Source organism: Eptatretus burgeri, chromosome 6 (assembly GCF_056783735.1).
Source record: "Eptatretus burgeri isolate ZD-2024b chromosome 6, Ebu_testis_v1, whole genome shotgun sequence".
Lineage (NCBI taxonomy): Eukaryota > Metazoa > Chordata > Myxini > Myxiniformes > Myxinidae > Eptatretus > Eptatretus burgeri.
The window spans coordinates 50,917,064-50,941,063 of NC_140966.1; the positions used below are offsets into that span (position 1 = coordinate 50,917,064).

The window sequence follows — 24,000 nt, forward strand, 5'->3', positions numbered from 1 at the left end:
CACCTTAAATCCTGGAGAATGGTACCATCCCAGCCTAGGCTGGATGTTGCCAAGCTCAGGGATGAGAGAGTAGCTGAGGAGTTTGCGAACAGGCTGAGTGGACACTTGGGGGGTCTGGGTGCTTTGGGGGGTCCTGAAGAGTTGTGGAGCACCTTCAAGACCACCGTCCTTGATGTTGCCGGTGGATGCCTTGGAGTTCACCGCAGGGCAAAGAAGAATTTTGTCTCTCAAGGGAGAGTATGTATGTATGTATGTATGTATGTATGTATGTATGTATGTATATATACATATATATATATATATACATACATATATATATACATATATATATATATATATATATATATATATATATACATATATATACATATATAAATATACATATATATATATATATATACCTACATATATACATATATATATATATATACATACATATATATATATATATATATATATATATATACATATATATATATATACATATATATATATATATATATATATATATATATATATATATATATATATATATATATATATATATATATATATATATATATATATATATATATATATATATATATATATATATATATATATATATATATATATATATATATATATATATATATATATATACATATATATATATACATATACATATATATATATATATATACATATATATATATATATATATATACATATATATATATATATATATATATACATATATATATATATATATATATATATATACATATATATATATATATATATATATATATATATATATATATATATATATATATATATATATATATATATATACATATATATATATATACATATATATATATATATATATATACATATATATATATATATATATATATATATATATATATATATATATATATATATATATATATATATATATATATATATATATATATATATATATATATATATATATATATATATATATATATATATATATATATATATATATATATATATATATATATATATATATATATATATATATATATATATATATATATATATATATATATATATATATATATATATATATATATATATATATATATATATATATATATATATATATATATATATATATATATATATATATATATATATATATATATATATATATATATATATATATATATATATATATATATATATATATATATATATATATATATATATATATACATACATATACACATACACGAAGACTGGTGTTGGCGCAGTGGTTTGGGCAGCGGATTGGGATCCAAAAGGTCCTGAGTTCAAGCCCCATTGGGCCACTGAATTAATACACCAGGGGGTTGACTCAGCCTGTCATCCTTGCGAGGTCGGCGAAATGAGTACCAGTGTACTGGGCCGGTGTATACCCCGGTTAAAATAGGTGTACCATATCCCTGTGTCGTAAGAAGCGACCAGGGTTGCGTCAGGAAGGGCATCCGGCGTAAAACATGTGCCAAATCACTATGCGGATCATACGGATGATCCGCTGTGGCGACCCCTAACGGGAGCAGCCGAAAGAAGAAGAAGAAGAGGAGGATATATATATATATATATATATATATATATATATATATATATATATATATATATATATATATATATATATATATATAAAAAAATTTTATGTCAATATACAGGGTGAGTCAGAAGGAGCACCCAATTTCTGTCAGTTGATTGTTTGTTTGCCATTTGTATTACAGTGTACAAGAAGGTAGAAATAAATGAATGACATGTTTATCTCACTATTTATTCAAGAAAACATTATTACGGAACTGTACCAAGCTGTTTTACTTGCAATTTTCAAAGTGCCCTCCCTCATGATCGATGCACAATTGCAGCTGAGCAGGCAAAGAGCAGCACACATGTCTGCAGAGTTCGATATCAATTTCCTCAAACTCTGCACTGATTTGAGCCTTCAATTCCTGAATGGTACGAGGCTTTTCACGATAAATAAGGTCTTTCATGAGCCCCCAAAGAAAGAAATCTGGCAGAGTAAGGTCTGGGGAGCGTGCCCGCCACTGACGAACATAACGTCCATAATGAGGTGTAGCTCCATCATGCTGGAAATAACAGTCCTGATCTTGTACCCTAGGCCAAAAGAAGGTTTGCAGCATATCCAGGTGAATTTCTGCAGTGAAAAATCCCTCAAAGAAAAAGGGTACAGTTATCCCTAATGGAGATATGGCTGCCCAAACTGTCACTCCAGGTAAATTTACCTCCTTCTCAACTGTCACTCTTGGGTTATTCGCAGCCCAGTCGACACAATTGTGTCTGTAAATTGTGCCATTAAGCTCAATTTGGTGCAAATTCAGTAACTTTCCAAACTCGCAGCAATAACCTGCAAAACAAAATCAAAAATAAATAAATTACGAAAATTAATAATCTGCAAGACAATTATCAACAACATGACTTCCCAGAAAGAATCTGACAGCCGAAAAAACAGAAATCAGGCGTTACTTTTGACTCACCATGTATATTGATGAATACTGAAGCGCAAAAGAAACTTACCACCTTTTAAACCTTCAAATATCAACAATAACACTGCATGTAGTAAAAGTGTGAACTTATTTGTGGACAATCGTGTCCTCACTGTCAGACAAAACGGTCACGGATGGTCACTTGAACCGTCAATGGTCACTTCATAGCACAGCTGTTGAACAGCCGTTTTGACTGTCAGTGATTAGCCAAGGGGTACGGGATGATTTTAATGAGCTGCACGTGATGTCTTGATATTGGCTTTAAAAAGGCCAGTGCAAAATGGGCATTTCAATCAACAAGCCACGATTGTCAAGGGATCAACTGCAGTGTGCTTTGGGCATACTGCAAGGCAGATTGAGCTACCGTGAGGTGGCACGTCGCCTTGGCTGTTCACACCAGACGCTATCGGCCCTGGTGGACAGAGACACCCTCCACAACTCTGCAGATGACAGACCTCGATCAGGGAGGCCAAGAGCCACCACTGCACGGCAGGACAGGTAGATGGTCAGATGGCTTCAGACATTGAGGACTGAGTGGGACAGAATCCAGCAGCAATCCATCCAAAGACTGGAAGGCAGTATGCGCCGACGATGCACTGCCTGTATCCAAAACAATGGTGGCCACACACGCTGTTGAAAGCGGACTGACATTGAACCCTGTGCTGTTCTGTACTGTAGAACAAACTTATGAGATGGTGTATCTTGCTCAAAAACTTGACATGTCATTAATAAAATGCCCTTGTTTCAATTTGCAATTGTTGGTTTGTTTTATTTTGAACTGTTACAATTTTATTACATTTCAAACAAGTGGTAAGTTTAATTTGCGTTTCAGTATGTAGATATATATATATATATATATATATATATATATATATATATATATATATACATATATATATACATATACATATACATATACATATACAAATATATACATATACATATATATACACATATACATATACATATATATATATATATATATTTATACACATATACATATACATATATATATATATATATATACACATTTACATATACATATATATATATATATATATATATATATATATATATATATATATATATATATATATATATATATATATATATATATATATATATATATATATATCTTCTTCTTCTTCTTCTTTCGGCTGCTCCCGTTAGGGGTCGCCACAGCGGATCATTTGATCTGCATAGTGATTTGGCACATGTTTTACACCGGATGCCCTTCCTGACGCAACCCTGGTCGCCTCTTACAACACAGGGATATATATATATATATATATATATATATATATATATATATATATATATATATATATATATATATATATATATATATATATATATATATATATATATATATATATATATATATATATATATATATATATATATATATATATATATATATATATATATATATATATATATATATATATATATATATATATATATATATATATATATATATATATATATATATATATATATATATATATATATATATATATATATATATATATATATATATATATATATATATATATATATATATATATATATATATATATATATATATATATATATATATATATATATATATATATATATATATATATATATATATATATATATATATATGTTGTTTTTTATATATATATATATATATATATATATATATATATATATATATATATATATATATATATATATATATAGTCAGTGTGTCGGTGTGTGAGTGTGTGTCAGTATGTGTATCTCCTCTACAACTCCAAAACTATAAAACCTTGCAGCCTGAATCTTTTCATGCATACTAAGGAAACTCAAAGGGAGTGCATGGATAAAAACTGGGTGTTTGGGTTAATTTAAACACGCCTTTTGAGCGTAATCGATGGCCTTATTTAATTATCCTTTATCAAGGCTTCATCCTTGGTCAGCCTCTTAGTCAGCAATCTCTCAGCTCACTAGCGTCTTAATTCACCATTTATTTTGGCCTGCTCAGCAATGCCTCGACTTTGAACAGGTAGTAATTGTTTCTTCATGATAAAACGTTCAAATTTTTTTTCTTCACTTTCCTCACTCATATCATCGAATGCCTGATCTTCATACCGACGGAGCAGTGGATACAGCGCAATGCTTATAAATGCATGGAGACACCAGTGTTTGTGCCTTTATTTAATTTCCGCACATGCGATAAGCTCTAGAATATCTTAACCTAAGATGGATTTCAAAATTTAAACTGCGGAATTGACCTCAGCCACAATTCTGACTGCTAAAAAAAAAGTTCATTTGTCCAATTAGGATGTTGCTTGACACTCCGGGCATCTCTGAGAATTTGTGGCTTTATTTCATTTCCATACATGCGATAAGCTCAAGAATCTCTTAACTTAAGCTGTATTTCAAACTTTAAATAGCAGAATTGACCTTAGCAGTAGTTCAGACTACTAAAAAAAAGGAGTGAACATGTGTTCAATTCGGACATTGCTTGACATTCCGGGTGTCGCTGGGTCGTGTTTGTTATCACCGATCGCTAATCGCTTGCCAAGCCAGCTGTTCCTTGTCAACCATTTTGTTGGAATGCTTGTATGAGTGCTTAATTGTGGTGGGCAGATCAATTCCAAAGTATTCAATTCCAACTATGAAATCAAAAGGAAATGGGTAGTGAACGGAAATCGACGTCGATTCCGAGTAATTCCTACTTCCGAGAAATAGGCGTTTTTTCGGGGAAAATTGTTTTCGTTCCGATTGGGCATGTGCCATTTTCACATGGCCTGGTAATGTATTAATTGAAAAGGAACACGCCACTGGGGTGTCCCGTTTGCAATATAACAGCAAAAGCAAGTCACTTGCAAACTAAACACGCCCCCAGGCGTGTCCCTTTTGCATGAGCAGCAAGACATTTAAAGTTGGCCCATAAAGTGTGTGGATTAAGTTGGCCCATAAAGCTTTGCTGACAGATGGGTACGCAATTCAACGACTGATAAAGTTTTAACAACATGTTGCTCAAAAGGGCCAGAAGTGCAGTTTGTAACTATTTCTGGAAAGTTAGGGCCCTGTCACACCTTGACGTTTTAGCCAGCAATGGCAACGTATAAAAATGTATGTAAAACGTTGGCGTACGCTGAAATTTTGATGTTTTTTTTTAAAGATTCGGACGTATTCATAACGAGTTGGACGTATGCATAACGTATTAGTAACGTACACAGAACGTTTTAATCACATATAGATAACTTAGACCAACGAATGATTAGCGTGTTGTTGGTGTTCACAACCTATGCCCAACGATAGTCTAACATATGCATAGCGTGCTGCACGTATCGCCGACGATCACGTGGCATAGCCTATTAAAAAGCTGCCGCACGCCGATTGAAATCATAACCGCCTGAGAATTGGAAGTGTCAAAATCGCAGTCACACCTTGACGATTTAGCCAGCGTATGCCGACCTTTGAAAAAATTTGTCTAAAACGCTGACACACGTCGAATGCGTTGTGGGTAAGTTGTGTATACGTTAAGAGCACGCTGAAAAACACTGCCATAGGTCGTAATACGCCTTGTACGTCGTGAAATTTCAAGCATGCTGAAAATTTTACGACGTACTCGCCGTATGGCTCACACATTCCGCCACACTGGGAATAAGTTGTAGGCACGATATGCGATCGTTGACACACGTCGACACAAGTTCCTTGTAAGTTACTCATAAGTCGAAACACGTCGAGGTAATGTTTAGCATACCCGGAACTTATTTTCTCCGTCAAGGCACATTTTCTTTTTTTCTCCTTGGCTCCGTGAAGGCACGTGATGAAATATCTGAAGTTGTTGTTGTTGTTGGTTTTTATTTATTTATTTATTTTTTTTTAGTCTAGCACGAATTTTTAAATATATTCGGACATTTGCTTTTAATTTTCGATGTCGACGTGACAATATCCTCAAACAGAAAATATTCACAGAGGAGGAACTAAGAATAAGACGAGCAAACTGAAGAGGCAATCGGACGTGACGTAACAGCACGTGACGAAATATCGGAAGTTGGTGTTGGTTTTTTTTTTTTTTAAACGCTGTCAATACACCATTATACGGTAGCTGTAAATTTGAAACACGTTCAGTAAGTTATGTGGTCGTCTGGAAGACGTCAATCAAATTCGTCAACATACGTCAATATGCGTTGGAGGTACGTTAGTCATAGATTCAAAGCACGTTACTCAGGTTAGAAATAAGTTTTGGGTGCGCTAAGTATTACCTCGACGTGTTTCGACTTATGAGTAACTTACAAATAACGTGTGTCGACGTGTGCCAACGATCGCATAACGTACCTCGACGTGTGTCAACGATCGTGTAACGTGCCTACAACACGTTACTCATAGGTTATAAATAAGTTTCGGGTAGCTAATCATTACCTCGACGTGTTTCGACTTCTGAGTAACTTCCAAGTAACGTGTGTCAACGATCGCAAAACATGCCTACAACTTATTCCCAGCGTATGCAGAACGTGTGAGCCATACGCCGGCATACGTCGTAAAATTTCAAGCATGCTAAAATTTGCGGACAACCGCAAAGTACAATGATTAAAGCCAGCGTACTACGACGTATGGCAGTGTTTTTCAGCGTGCTCTTAACGTATACACAACTTACCCATAATGTATTCGACGTGTGCCAGCGTTTTAGACAAATTTTTCATAAATCGGCATACGCTGGCTAAATCGTCAAGATGTGACAGCCCCTTTAAAGATGATCGTTGGAAAGTTGCGTGCTCGCTTTGTTCAATAGACCTTGTTCATCACTGTAATATGTCCATTATCATATATATATATATATATATATATATATATATATATATATATATATATATATATGTATATATATATTTATATATATATATATATATATATATATGTATATATATATTTATATATATATATATATATATATATATATATATTTATATATATATATATATATATATATATATATATATATATATATATATATATATATATATATATATATATATATCTTCTTATTCTTCTTTCGGCTGCTCCCGTTCGGGGTCGCCACAGCGGATCATCCGTATGATCCGCATAGTGATTTGGCACATGTTTTACGCCGGATGCCCTTCCTGACGCAACCCTGGTCGCCTCTTACAACACAGGGATAATATATATATATATATATATATATATATATTTATTTATATATATATATATATATATATATATATATATATATATATATATATATATTTATTTATATAATTCACTTTTTTGGCCCTCAAACGTTTTGAAAAGGAGAAAGAACTTTCGATTCCAAGTACGGAATTTTTTCACTGACTGAAGGCCTCCGGGCTTTTAGTATGAGCAACACCTATACCTTTACTAATCGTTTGCTAGATTATGATTCATGACAAGGTCACCTGGTTTAGGAATATCTTAACACCACAGCTACAACAACAGGACCAAAACTACATACTAAGATGATTGGATAACATGCTGATTCAAGATTTCTTTTTAATCTACAAGGGTCAACTTAAGGGTGCTTCATTCAGGTGCAGCTCACTGTCTGAAGGCAGGCATCATTGTTCGAGGCATGGCTGACACAGTATCCTCTCACCACCCCAAACATATCTGCTCAGATGTTAGAATTTGATCAGGGTACCAAAACACAATGGCCTCTTTGCAAAATATGTGAGATCTTTAACAACGATCAGTGAATGCTAACGACAGCCAAATTGGGGATCGATTAAAATCAAACTGTTGGCTGGGTGAGACAAGCTGAAACAACACTGAAGAACCTGGGATTTTTACCCAAAACAGAGTTGTCCCCACTTAATCACCTTTACAGCATCAGAAGTCCACATACACATCCTGTTTGACCAAGTATTCTCCTATTTTAAAGATAATTTTCAAACACATCAAGGCTGTGAAGGCTTCCAAAGCATTAGAGTTATAATGTGGAAAACAAAGTTTGATGCAATGGAATGGAAATCTTCCTTCAAAGAGTGGAAGTCCCCCATTAGTCTTTCTCAAAGCTAGTGACAGGCTGATCATTTTGCATTGTCCCAGGACATTTATGTATAATTTTTTTTCTTGTGAAAGGCAATTATTGTCACGCGTTCTTGAGGAGTGGACGACGATACTGTCTGCCAGGCTGGTCCCACATGACCTGTCTGTAATGATTTGCTCCACTCATTTCAACTTGCTTATATTTTGTTTGTAAATATAACTACTGGATGGGAATTTCACATATTCTCACACAACTCAATTTTCACAATTCAAATCGAAACAACCACATGACTCGAAGTTTAATAATGATGTGATGAAAGTGTAACTCAAGTAAGAATGAGTCCGCTCTGAGCCCGACCTCATGAAAGCAAAAGCTACAAATGAGAATTATGTACAACTATATTTCAGTACAGAAAGTGCAAGTGTGGCAAAAGAGAGTGGTATCATGATTTACGGATTTACACAATGGCCACATGGGCATGTTCAACCGCCAACATCGGTGGCATCAGAAAAACTTCCTTTGTTGAGATTATTTATCTTGGTTAGTGCTGTCACCATTTTTCACCACCATATAGTAAACTGGCACAAAAGGCATCTTAATTCATCTATGTCCTGACAAGCAGAGTTAAAGATGAGCCTACAAACCCTATTTGATGGATAATTCAAAAAAAAATTCCATTTAAAAAGTAATATTTATTCACCTACATGTCCATCTTCAAACCTATTATGTTTACTGACTGGTGAAAAGAGAAATGAGACTATTTTGAATATTAATGGGTTAATACATCCACTGCCATGAGTATGGATGCCCATAAACTTGGTCCATCAAGCAGGAGGCATGCCAGTCTGATCTAACTCGGCATTCATTATATGAGCTCCTGAACAAACGCTTTCATCAATCTTTCCAACAGCACAATTATGGACCTTAGCTTGCATTATGCAGGTAACAATTAAATTCACATATTGAGTAAATAACATACTCTACTTTGCATATCATGCTAATATAATGTACATAAGGCATATTTAAAAGCAATAAAAATGAACAAAGCCAGGAGCAAATTAAAACAGTAACACGGCTCATTAAGGACTTTACCCCATTGCTTGCAATTTGGAAGAGCATTATATCATTTCTATCCTGCAGACCAATGGAGAGGAAATTGCAAACACAATATCTCACTGAATGTGTATGTTCATTGATGTGCACACACATGTAAATAGGGTGTGTTGTGTTTGACTGAGGATACAAAAATAACAGACGACATTCTCAATGCTGTGAAACCCTCTAAATGACCTCAGGTAAGATATGTGGCAGGTAGGGCAGCACATAATTATCCAAGTGATGTGAGAATCTTTGGAGATCACAAAATGTTCCAATTAGAGAAACTATGAACGTTGGTCAGTAAATGTGTGATATGGCATATACGTAGAATAAAATAATGCACAAAATCATTTTAAAGTAGAAAAAATTATTCAACTAACTCCCGTTTACTCGCATTATGATATGATCACTGGATTGACATCGCAGAGGTTGCACGTTCAAATCGTGCTGAAGGCAATATAGTTAAAGATTTTGGACTTGACGCTCCTGGAAATTTAGTTTGTGTCATTAGATTGAGCATGTCTTTATTCGAGTATCAATAAAAGAAACCAGCTGGCTCACGAATGGTGTTCAGGAAGGTGATATACCAGGTCTGGTATAATTGTAGTGCTTGTCCACATTCTGTGGTTGATTCATATACACTCAGGGCAACTGTGCATGGCCAGTAAAATGATGTATAGAAAGAGGCAGAATTGCCTGAATTCATCCAACATAAAAAAATGGAGCTTAGTTCAAAATTTCAGTGGAACATTAGGGAATACCATGCAGAGGAGAAAATTCTTCCCTAGGAAATGCCCTGTTGAGTGCAGTGAGAAGGACGGTGGCATTGTTATGGAGTCTCTGGTTCCCAGAGTGCCCCAGACAATGATGGCACTTCCATCAAACTCAGTGTTTGTCTCGTGTAACAGTCCTGTGTTGTGTCTCGTATATTCATCTGTGTGTCAATGGGTGTGTGTGTGTGTGTGTGTGTGTGTGTGTGTGTGTGTGTGTGTGTGTGTGTGTGTGTGTGTGTGTGTGTGTGTGTGTGTGTGTGTGTGCGCGCGCATGCGCGCTCCACAACAAGGCTTAGAACCTGTGAAAAGAAAAAGAAAAAAATAAGCATTTGTCGATTGTCAGTGAATTTTTGTCAGGTCATGGACTTATCGAACACCTTGTATGTACAATTGTATTATGCAGTGATCACATTTGGAAGGATATTGGACTAGCAATTTATTGGTTATGTGACTAATGCATTTCCATGAAGAGCTAAATTTTTTGCAAATCATTGTCATAATTTGTGTTATTGGTTGTAGTCATTGTATTTAATAATTTGCTTTTAAAGGACATCTCAATAATGTTGATGATCCTTGCACAAAGTACATCCAACACTTTATAAAGCAACTTGCAGACCATAACCATTCTATTCCAAATCTAAAGCCAATATCCTTACTTTCTTTCAAACAAAAGGCAGACTTTGACATGAAAAGAACAAAATACGAGTTCTCTGGTTTTCGCAGGAATATGACCATATATCATTTTTGTTGCCACCCTGCACGTCCTATACACTTTCCTTCCCTGCATTTTCCTCTTTGCAAACCCACTCTCCATCTTCACCTTCCTCACTTTGTACTCAATTAACGTCTTCCCACGTTTTTGAACTTATAATCGTGATATAAATGGCCATTATTTTGAAGCATTTCATCACAGACTCATTTTAAAAGCAAAGAACTCAAGAATGGGAATAATTTAAGTTAATCCTGTAAAGAATATGAATGATTTCCGATCAAGCTTACCCAGTGAATGACAAATCTGAATTATATCATTTGCTTTTCCATTTGCTTGTGCTTTTCAAGTATAAAAAATGATGAAAAGGGACAGAAAGGCCAGCCTTATTACCATCTTTTTAGCAGCCTTCAATCAAACATATTTTAGTGATTCAAAGCGAAATATTAATGCGCCCAGCTGTACACTTGAATGCTCTTTCTGACACTTACAGCCATTCCAGAAGAAATTTGTCTGTGATGTCATGGAAACCCATCTAAAAATGTGCATTTATGTAACAGACTAAACGGCGGGCAATTTTTAACTCAAACGTCATCTGAGCCAACAATTTCTCTTGTGAAGAGTGATCAGAAAGTTTGACATTTGACATAAAAGGAAAATTAATGAAATTCGCAAAGCTGCTATATTTCTCCATTTATATAAAATCATTTTAAGTATAGTCCTTTTGCAATAATTTACCTTTTACGGCAACCTTTAAATGAGCATTAATCACCCTTATTTTATTTTTGAAATTTTGTGTGAGACTGAGACTTGATGATCATCCCTTTTGGAATAATCAACAAGCCGATGTTCATTTTATGGATCAAGAGGATGTGACATGTATTGGTTCCACAATGAAGAGCTCAGAGTTTGTGTTTCAAAGTGACCCATCAGATAACAGATGCAACACGGCTAATGTAAACACAACGTCTTTGATAACCTTTACTCATAGAATTCAATGTTTCTCATTGGTGTGATACCTCCTTATCTAAAATGCATTCTGTTAACTAATACAATTTGTCCAAGCATTTCCACATTCAAATCCCATATACCATGATGATATAGCCATTGGTTCTAAATAGCTTTGTAATTCATGGGAAAGTACAATGATGTTTTCTAATGTTATTGCCCTATGTGTAAGTATACAATAAAATAAAAAGCAATGATGTATTCTTCACTTGTAGCTATATCCCAGCTGAAAAAAATTAGGAAAAACAAATGCAACAGCTTGGGATACAGATATCCAAGGCTCTTGGTGTTTTTGTGACTGATGTGGAAAAGCGAAGTGAAAGTGAGTGTTATGAAGAGTTGAAGGGTGCAGATCTCTCACCTTGGCGAGATATCACAGCCTTGCTGCATAAAAGCACCAAGAGAAAACCACAGGCTGTTGAAGATGCTGAACTCATTGGATGATTCTACAGCAAGGCCACCTCTGCCAGGTGACGAGGGCCCTCTTGCAGCTCCAGCTGCTACACCAGGTGGCCCGGTGCCTGTTTCCCGGCCTTCGGAATCTTCAGGTGTGTGCCAGTCATAAGGACTGAAGCGACTCACAAGGAAGAGAACCACACTGACACCAATGTAAGCAAAAACGATGCACATCCAAATCTCATAGGCCAAAGGGTCGAGGAAGGAGAACACCCCAGGTTTTGACTTCTGTGGCTTCTTGATCAGAATGGAGATGCCAAGGCTCATGAAAGGTTTAGAGAAGTCAATTACCTCCTCACGCACAAGGGTGATGGTCAAAGGAGCTACAGCAATTTCTGCGTGCTGTGGGACAACACGTTTGGGTACTGCATGTTTATATTCTGAAGTATAAAATAGTCACATTAATATTATACAAAAAAGCTATATGCAGGAAAATGCCATTTTCCCCAAAAGCCCATGTTATATTTTCACACAGACAATATAAAACTGCATACGCTCATAAAGTAGGATATATAAAGGTGAAATGTTTTTTGCTTATACCTTTTGCTTCTGTGTTGAAATTAAAGCTTGTATTTTGACAAAGCAAAAGCAATTAAGTGATGCTGCTTGGTATAGCATTCTAATGGGCATGCAAATACAGGGTGGGCCATGTATCTATTCCAGGTTTTGATCCTCTTTAATTCTGTTATGAACAAACAAACTCGAACAAACAAAATATTTACAGGATATAGTTACATATTTCAAGTTTTTGTGGTAAAAATTTTATTGAATTCAGAAGTGTACAAAATTAGTTGTGAATTTCGACGCGATTTCCATAATTTTCAAGCAGTGTGCATCCTTTCGCAATACTCGAAGACTATTTTCTGTTGCATTCCGACCATAATTTCTCCAAAAACTGTTTGAATCCACTCCTTCAGGTCTTGAATGGTCGCTGGTTGAGTTGGGTAAACCTTGCCCTTAAGAAAGCCTCACAAGAAGAAATTGCATGGGGTGAGGTCTGGTGAACGAGGGGGTCAGGTCATATTGGGGCGAACCATGACCCATCCACTGGTCGGGAAAAGTCTCGCTGAGCCATTTGCGGAACTTGAGGAACCAGTGGGCACATGCGATTTCTTCTTGTGGGGCTTTCTTAAGGGCAAAGTTTATGCAACTCAAACATTGAATATTCAAGATCTGAAAGAGCAGATTCAAGCAGCTTTTGGAGAAATTACGTTCGGAACGTGAAATAAAATGGTCTTGGAGTGTCGTGAAAGGATGCACACTGCTTGAAAATAATGGAAATCATGTGGAAATTCAAAACTAATTTTGTACACTTATGAATTCAATAAATACATTTATCACAAAAACTTGAAATATGTACCTATATCTTGTAAATATTTGTTTGATTTCATTTCTTAACAATAGAACTACAAGGGTTAAAAACCAGGAATTTATACATAGCCCACCCTGTATATCTGCCCATAAGTTTTCCGGATTATAGATCTCATTATATCTTTTTTAATGAGGAGATTATTGGGTGCTCATGTCTTGGCTAAATTTATTGATTGAGGTTTGCTCTCTAATAATTACTTTCTGCAATAAGTGAAAATATACAGAGTACTCCACAAGTTAGTATGCAGTTGCCTCTTTTTTGTTTTGCAAATGCCATAGCTTCAAATGATGACCAGTGACATAAGTCTAGCAGAGCTTAATGCATTGATGTAGTGAAGTGGTGGTACAAGGATGAAAATGCTGCAAGTATGCAATAACAGCAGGCACAAACATGGAGAGCCTCCCACTTAGTATCTAGATTAATTACAAGGATTTGCAAGACATTACAAGGAACTTCAATGCAGGAGAAGGCCATTTAACTCATCAATGCTGCAAAATCGTGCTAATATGCAAGTATTCCATTATCACCACTCATCGATACCTATATACCTCAATGTTAAAACTATCTACTGTTTTGACTGTCACTACCATTGCAGGGAGACTATTGCATACATTTAATACTCTATGAGTGAAAGAACCCCTAACTACCATCCTAAATTTATTTTTCTTTACTCTGAAACGATGGCCCCTGGCCTGCCAATGTCCATTCTGCTGAAAATCTCTTCTGCACTTATTTTGATGCCCTTCATTATCTTAAGCATTTTTTTTAATTCAAAATAACATTTATATTCCACAAAATAATATGAAGTCAAATTTACAATTGTTTGCATCAAATGGATGTCATCATCCCAGAAATCACAAAGCCTGTGGTGGAATGCCATTATACATACAAAAGGATTATTCATAGCAATCAAACAATAAACACAAGATTCATGCAACACTGACATTACATAACACAAAACAATCCATGGCCCATGTACACAAAATAAAAGTTTAACATAACATGGCATGTGTAAGAGCAACATGTGTTGGCTATGTGCAAAAGAAGACGTGCCTCCCACCTGCTGTGTCATACAGAATATTCAGAAATCAAAAAATGCTTTAATCTACTGTACATTTAAAGCTATTCAATGAGGATGCATTACTTATGCCAAAGAAAATGTAATTCCATATTTTTTGAACTGGAAAAATGATATTATGGTGGAAAAGGAAGCATTTTATGTTTTGGATGATGCAGCTGTTGAGGATCTCATGTCATATTGATGATATTCATTGTTAAAATAAAAGTTTCAAAAAATGACTTGGGTTATGTTTGGTAACACATTGGTACATTAAAATACTTTGTTGGGATGCAGTTATGTCATTAAGTTTCAGTAACTTCACAGCAGGACATAATTGGTCTCAGTGGCATACTGTATGTTGGATTTCTGTTGTCAGGTGATGAGGGCCTGCCCCCACTTTATTATCAACAGCTCGGCATAGTGATAGGTGATACATGAGGTGTAAGACAAATTCTTATATTTTGCAGTACAGAAAGCTTTCTCAAATATGAGTGGAGAGTACTTCTCCAAACGAAGTTGCAACAAGAAAAATATGGTAGAACTCGCAGGCCATAAAGCACATGTATTTACATCATTTGGAAGTAAGTCTCCCAATATATAAATTAAACCAATGTTTTTTTGTAACTTTTTTTTCTACTTCAGAAATGTGAAATTTCCATGACAAATTAGAATCAATCAACTTTTCCAAATAAACTTTGCCTTTTCAACCCTTGAGATTTCTTCATTATTCAAGTGCATTTTAATAACTACATAAATATAATTAATTCAATTACCAAACAAAATGAAATAGTATTTTTTTGAATTCACTGAGAGCCCACTATCCTGAAACCATTTCCATACTTGTATCAATACAGAATTACAGGGTTAATTCAAATTGCTGCCACAATAAAAATATATTAGTGTCATCAACATTCAAAACAATAAATCAGATTCTATATAAGTATAATATATGTATAGAATGATAATTGGGGCATCCTCAAAAAGACCCTTGAAGTACTTCACATGTTATTCTCTGATATTGATATGAAGACTATTTGTATACTGTGTCGTACACTGAAAACAATCTTCAAATATCTAGTGAACCAGTCATGGTTCAACCCACAAATTCCATAATGCTGAAACTTAGATAACATAATATTATGGTTAATAGTGTCAAATGCCTTTGCCAGGTGAACAAATATACCAATAATGAATGATGTATTTTCAAAGGCATCAACAATTTTATTGGTAAGATCAATTAAGCAATAAATATGACAAAATTAGCATCAAATGCATACTGATTTTTACAAAGAGTGTAATTTTTATCGAGATGTTTTATTACTCTTTTGGATACAATCTTTGCCAGTAATTTAGGAAAAAAAAAAGAGAGCATTGAAATGGATCTGTAATTGGTTAACTATTTTTTTAACCCACTTTTGGAAATTGGAGAAATCTTAGCAATCTTTCGTTTATCTGGAAAAATTCCTTTACACGATTTTATATTAAAAATATGAGGCAGAGGACAACTTATTAACACATAACAGATTTTATAACTCAATGACTAAATTCTGTAAAATCTAATTTTAGCACATCTGATTATCGAATTTAACCTATTTTTAAAATGTTTATATCTTAATTTGCACTTGCTTGAGGGTTTATGTAAAAATTAATCTGAGAGAGTTTGTTCCTATATCAAATAGATGGTAAAATTACTTCAGTCATCCATGGCTTCAATTTTTTTTGGCAATAATTTTATTTAAAGGAAAGTAATCATTATATAGGGCTGACAGGGTGACCGAGAGGTACATATGCTTGCACCAAAGTAGTCTGGCCTCGGTTTGAATCCTGACCCTGATATAAACTGTCATCCCAGAGTTTCACAGGCATGGTGATTCATCAATGTGTGTGCTGTCCCTCTGATGGACGTTAAAATGGACGTCCTGTCTGACAGCATTAGTTGGTGGACATTCAAGATCCCACGGTGTCTTTCACGAAGAGTATCAGAACTATCACCAGCACCATGGCCAAATTCCAAATTTCTTCCATAACTACTGCTGAGAGAGGGATGGCAAACCACCCAGCATGACCCTTGCCAAAAAACTGCTTTGGCAGCACCATCATCATTTATTTATTTAAGTCAGTATTATCCCCCTTATGGGGGGTTGCTGACTTTCACTCCTTCCATGACATAACTCTAGCTCTCCACTTTCTTGTATCTTCTGTGTCTTCCACTCCCAATCCCAATTTCTGACTTGCTTTCATAACCAACTCCTTCCAACTCAACTTTGGCCTTCCTCTTCCCCCTTTCCCCTCCACTTCAAAATTCCATACTCTCTTAACTCACTCATCGTCTCTCTTTCTTTGCAAGTGACCCAACCATCTCAAGCCACTCCTTACCACCTCCACTATTGTATCTTTCAGACCAATCTTTTCCATCAACTCTTCGTGTCCTTTCTGTCTTCCAACTGCACTCCACACATCTTTCTAATCATTGCTCTTTCTGTTCTTCTCAAGAGACCTTCTTCTACCGATCTCACAGTCCATGCCTCTGACCCATAAACCATTACTGCTCTCACACAGGTGGTATAGATCTTCCCTTTCAACTTCAAAGGCAGTCTTTTACCACATAACACTAATGCAAGCTCGTTGAACTTCATCCAACCCAATCTCGTTCTTCTTGTAACTGCAAGCTCGCTGCCTCCACTACTGTTGATGGTGTCACCCAGATAACAAAATCTGCTTACTCTCTCAAGATCTTTCAATCTTTTCTCCGAATCCGGATCCCGATCCTGGTAGCTTAAATTTCTTCTTCTGATGCAGGCTTTACACTCAAAACTACCATCCATTCTTTGTGTCACTCTTTTCACATTTGTACATCTACCATGAATCCATTTGTGACAAGAACTGCATCTGATGGCATTACTTACCACTCTTTTACCACAAACTCCACAAACTGATTTTCCTGATTCATGATGGATTCCATATGCTCCTTCCAGATTATTCTTCTATCTTCATCAACAAAGAAAATCCTCCCATTTTTATCCTTTATACAGTTGCTTTCAGTGATGTCACGAGATTCTCTGTTCATTATCTTCAGTTTCTGAAAAATTCCTTGTCTGTTCATCTGCAACTGTTCCAGCTCTTTTTCAGCTTCTTTCTTCATGGCTTCTGCCACCGCCTTCTTCATCTCTCTCATGTATCTTTCTTTGTTTTCTTCCGTGTTCTGTTTCTGCATCTTCTTGAAGCTTTCTTTCTTTCTTTCGATGGCCACCTTCACCTCTTCGTTCCACCACTAGGTTTCACCATGACGTGGTTTTCCTTTACTAACACCACAAACTTCATTTGCTGCTTGTTGAGCACAATTCCTGTACTTTGTCCAGATATCTCCATCTTCTTCCTTTTCCTTCCAGAGAATATCCATCCTTTCAGCAAATTTTCTTTTTACTTCTCCATCTTTCAGCTTCCAGGTTTTTGTACGCTTACTCTGTTGCTGTTTCTTTTCCTTCACCTCATCTATTTTGTCCACATCCATTACTACCAAGCTGTGCTGGAGTTCCCCAGGAATAACTTTCACATTTCGAATTTTCTTTCTCCAACTTTTTCCTACGAACATAAAATCGATCTCTGTTTCTGCTCCACCGGACGTAAATGTTGCCTTTTTCTCATTCTTGAACCAACTGTTCATGACAACCAGGCTTAGCTCAACCGGAGAGGGGAACAATTGCCATCCTCATGGTAAGATGCCAGATGATATTCTCACCTCAGAACTCTGCGTCTGCCGGGACACTGCTGCTGGGTTGACATTCTGTGGTCAATATTCGTATTGACTGTCCTGGGGGAGTCAATACGGATATTGACGTCTGGGATGGGATGGGAGCGTCTGTCCTTGGGGCCCAGCGACCAAGTTGTCTGTCAGTGCTCCTTTTGTAATCAGGGGACCTGGTACTAGCATTCTGCATTGGTTTTAGCCGTTCCACTGTTCGTTTGAGCTAGCGCAACCAAAGGATCCCGAACTAGGGAGCATCTGTCCTGGGGGGCCCAGCGACCAAGTTGTCTGTCAGTGCTCCTTTTGTACTCAGGGGACCCCTTACTAGCATTCTGCATTGGTTTTAGCCGTTCCGCTGTTCAGTTGAGCTCGCGTAATTTTTGCGGCATCTAATTAGCGTCTGTCATCGGTATTCCAGCGGCGAAATCGTCTGTCATTGTTTATACCGTGTTACAAGCTATACGAATAATATCAGAAACCTACTTGGGGCTGTTCCGCTGCAAGGTTGAGCTTGCGCCGATTATGCGATATGGATATTGACCACAGAATGTCAACCCAGCAGCAGTGTCCCGGCAGACGCAGATTTCTGACGTGAGAATATCATCTGGCATCTTACCATGAGGACGGCAATTGTTCCCCTCTTCGGTTGAGCTAAGCCCCGCGGGCTCCCGGTCTAATCCGCCTCCGTGCAAAATTCTAATAAACTTCTTTCTTCATCATTTCTCCTACCAATACTAAAACCGCCATGAACACCTTCATAGCCATCCGCATCTTTACCCACATGACCGTTGAAGTCACCAGCGACAATTAAAAATTATTTTGGCCCCGTGCTCTCCACTTCTGCTATCAGATCTTCATAAAACTTTTCTTTTTCAACTTCCTCTCGTCCCACCTGCAGCACATATATCCACTTATCACAAGAATTAATTGCTTACGATGTACCATTACCACCACTAGAATCCTGTCACTAATTCTTTTTATATCAATGACATTACCACTCAGTTCCTCTTTTATCAAAACTCCCACTCCTGCAGCTCCATCACCACTTGACCACAAAAACTTATACCTGACCCCCATCGCACCAACGAATCTTGCTCCGCCTCCTTTCCATCTTGTTTCTTGCACACAACACACATCCACTTTCCTCTTTCTCAGTTACATTGCTACCTCCATACTTCTTCCCACCATTGAACCAATGTTCCAACTCCCAAACCTCAAGCTTGAACGCACATCGGGTCCATGAGAACCATCAAAGGGAAGGACAGGCCTTCACGATGTTGCTTGAGGGTTTGTACCATTATTTTTGACGCAGGCCGGTACCGCCCACGGCAACCTACGGGCTGGTTGCTGCCCATGTTGAAGTTGTCCTGCCATGATGAAGTTAATGGGGCCTAAATTTTTACGGTGAGCATGCCCTTGCTTACCACCAACCTGTAACCCTAGGAGGGAGTGTAAATGGCCATTGGCTCTTCCACGAGCTCCTCCACCCTTTGACAGGTCTTATTTTTAATCCTGCTGGGTGTCCACACACACCCTCCTCACCCAGGTTCCCGGGTGGGGTTGCCGGTTTCGTCACCAACGACCCAGCCATGGACAGGACAGTACCGGTTTACATGGTTACCGAGTAGCAGGTTACAACCTGGGCTGACAATTGCAAATTTCCTCCCAACCTGATATTAATTTCCTCCATGCATTAACCAATGCTTTGTAAAAGTATGGTACTGTATATTGGATTGGAATTATCATACAAAACATGCAAACGCAATTCAAACCTGCCATATGCAGGATTAGTATCCTCCAATTCCAAAATATCATCCCAATTAATTTATACTAATTCTTTCTTAAAAGCATCAATACTTTCCTGTGTTACACATCTAGAAAATATCTGAGGTATATTTCTCGTATTTTCATCTTGGTCGACAGACCAAAATTATGTAATTTGGAATATTGGTGAATTGTCTGTAATGTCACAGTAAAATATACCACTGATAAAAGGCAACTTAAAATTGCTTCGTGAATATATTCTCAATCAACATGACAATTCTTTTATACAAGTTGGTTTTGTTTGGTTATCAATGGTAAACCAAAATTATTAAACAATCTTCTTCTTTCTCTCTTCCCATTATAAGGGGTGAGGCCTAATGGTACCAAGCTTATGCCCTGCCTTGAACACAATACTCCTCCTCCTCCTCCTCCCTCTGTCCTCAGTCAACTCTTTCCACTCTCCAACCACCCCACCTTACTGATAGCCCTCCTCAAGCAATCTTCCCATATCAGTCGTGTTCTACCTCTTGTCCTCCTACCTCGCTCCCTCAAGGTATCCACTTTCTTTGCCATTCTCTCTTCCCACATCCACACCAAGAGCCCATGCAGTCCACTTCAGCTGACATTTCACCAATCTCCCCATCAAGCTCATTTGCACACCAATCTCCTCACTCAGTTTATCCATCCTCCTATCCACCCTCTTCACTTCTGCAATCCTCCTGACCCAGTTGTTCTTAAAGATCGACACCCTCTGTTGTTGTGTCTACATCATTGCAACCATGCCCAAACATTACACATGACACTGGAACATTCCCTTTCAATTTCCTTGATATTTTTCTGTCTGCAATCAATCCCTCCACCCTCCTCCATGCATTCGCACCCACCTGTACCCTCCTCCACACCTCTGCATCCAAACCACCCCCAGTCACTGTCAACCCATCCCTTCCCCCAAGATACCCAAACCTATTTCCCTGTCTGATGGACTTCCTCCCAACCTGATATTAATTTCCTTTGTCTGTTGCCCAACCCACATTACCTCCATCTTCTCCATACTCATCAACTATGTTTCCAGAAGGCCTCCTTCCAGTCCCCCAGTACTTCCTGCATCCTCCACTTACACTCTGCTACAGCAGCCAGAATATCCACATACAACATCTTCCCCAGAATACCCTTCGTGCCTCCTGCTTACCAGCTCCACCACCATGATGAACATGAGTGGGCTGAGAGAGCTTCCCTGTCTCAACACGATGTACTCCTCTGACATCCTCAGACCAACCAAAACTCTTCCCTTAGTTCCCTCATACATACCTTCCACCAACCTAACATCTGCTTCAGGCACTCCCAGCCATATCAGTGTCATGATCAGCATCTCTCTCAGGACAGTCAGATGCCTTCTCAAGATCCACAAATCCTAATGCCATATCACCTTGCATCTCCAACCTCTTCTCAACCAACTGTATCAGCATGAACATCCCATCTGTCAACCCCCTACCCCTTATGAATCTCCATTGTTCTTCACCTTTCTCCCTCTCCACACTCTTTAGCCTCTCATCCAGAAAGCTCTTATGTGCCTTCATGACAGAACTTAGGAGCATAATGCCTCTGTACCTCGCCAGATCCTGTACATTGCCATTCCTCTTCCATATTGGCACAATGAGGCCTGTCCTCCAACCCTCTCATGCATATATTTAACACCCACTTTGTCAAACTGACTCCAATTTCTCCCACTGCAATTAGCATCTCAGTGCATACCTCATCAATGCCTGGTGCTCTTCCCTTTTTTACCCACATCTCCTCCTCCATACTTTCCACTTATTTCACTTTCCCCTCTACCTAACGTGGTAGCTCCAGCTTGCCGTTGCTTCCAGCCAGGTTCAACAGCTCCTTAAAATTGCTTTGCCATACCTTCAATACTGCCATCTGTGTCGGAGTGGCGACCCATCCAGAATTGTGCCCAATCGCCAAGGAGACTGCTTCGACAGCACCAACGCTCTGCACAGAGTATGGTCCCAATGGATGGATAGAATACTGCCATCCTCTTTGCTCTTAGCTTCCAATCATCATACTTACTCACCAACCCCTCCCTCTCCCCTTTCATGTCCTTATGATCCTCATCCCTGTCACAAGCCAATTTATAAATAATCATCTTACCACCATCCTAAATAACTTGCTATACACATCTGCCTCTATATAATTCTTTGCTTTATCCACAACTATCCTTTCTGCTTTCTTATTTTGCCCATGCAAGTGCATCACCCCTGAATCTGATTGTACCCCTCTATCCTTGATCTTCTCTCTTGTCTTCTAAACCTCCTTATCACTGACTACCTTAACTACTTCCTCCATCCACCACACCTTGTTTCTATTCCTTAACGATGTAGCCTTTCCTGATGTTCTTCCACACAAAACTTCACGCCTCCTCCAAACCTTTGGCTACTTTGCTGAGCTCCTCATACTTCGCCATTTCTCTTTGTAATCTACAGCAATGCTGCCCCTGTAATTCCCCGACTTTATCACCTACCAACCACTGCTCTTAACTTACTTCCTTTTCTGCATGCATACAATCAACACCACAGGCTTGTGATGGGTGGTGACATGCTCTTCCACCACTGCCTAACAGTCCTTGATCCTCCACAGATGTTGCTTCCTAACTACCAACAAATCCAGTTCCATTTTGTGCTGTCCACTTCTGCAAGTAATGTTGTGGCTGTCTCACTTTCGGGAAGAATGAACCAGCAATAGCTAAAACATTTCTCATCACAAGCTCTACCAGCTCTCGACCCACTCTATTCCTTGTTCCCCATCCAAATTTACCAAAACATTCCTCTTAAACCAACTCTGCTACTCCCATGTGCATCGATGTCTCCCACAATACACAGCATCACCTCCAGCTCAACCATTCCGATCATCCTCTCCAGTGAGTCCTTGAACTCTTGTTTCTCTGCCTCTGTCCTTCCCGTCCGTGGTCCATATGTTGTTGACATAACACACACCCTGAATATCTTCATCCTGATACTGCACCATCACACATGCCACACCCTATCATGCTATATATCAATATAGAGAATGGTTCTTTGAAGTATTATGAAGGTGATTTGTGTTCTACAGAGTTAAAGTACATAATTCAATTTAAATATAGATTTAAAGAGGTTTAAAGGCATATAAATAAATTAATTCCTGGTTTTACCACCGTTTTACCCAGTGTCTATAACATCACCTGATCACATTTGGTCTTCGTACCTGTTTGTGTCATTTATAACGTCCTTAAGAACAGCAAGTTTCCTGTTTGGAATGATTTTCCATTTTCTTTACCTGCCAGGCAGGCAGACAGTAAAAATGTTATCCCAGTCCTTTCTGCATGCCCACAATGGAGATGAATTCAGAGGCGAAGTACTGTTAAACAGCAAACTTGTCTTCCTAGTCATCATGTTCTAATTCGTGTTAAAAATACAATATTATTTTAAATAAGTT

At 37.3% G+C, this 24,000-nt stretch overlaps 1 protein-coding gene across 3 annotated transcripts in view; it reads right to left on the minus strand.

The window, feature by feature from the left end:
• LOC147024758 (glutamate receptor 4-like) overlaps positions 1 to 24,000 on the minus strand; it is a 584,244-nt gene that overhangs the window by 260,022 nt on the left and 300,222 nt on the right. For all 3 annotated transcript variants that reach the window (XR_015059188.1, XM_085885009.1, XM_085885010.1), the window contains exon 11: positions 12,494 to 12,930. Coding sequence is in view for 2 of the 3 variants with exons in the window: in XM_085885009.1 (XP_085741135.1) it covers positions 12,494 to 12,930 (437 nt within the window). In the remaining variant the exon portion in view is untranslated. The remainder of the gene's footprint in view (positions 1 to 12,493; positions 12,931 to 24,000) is intronic.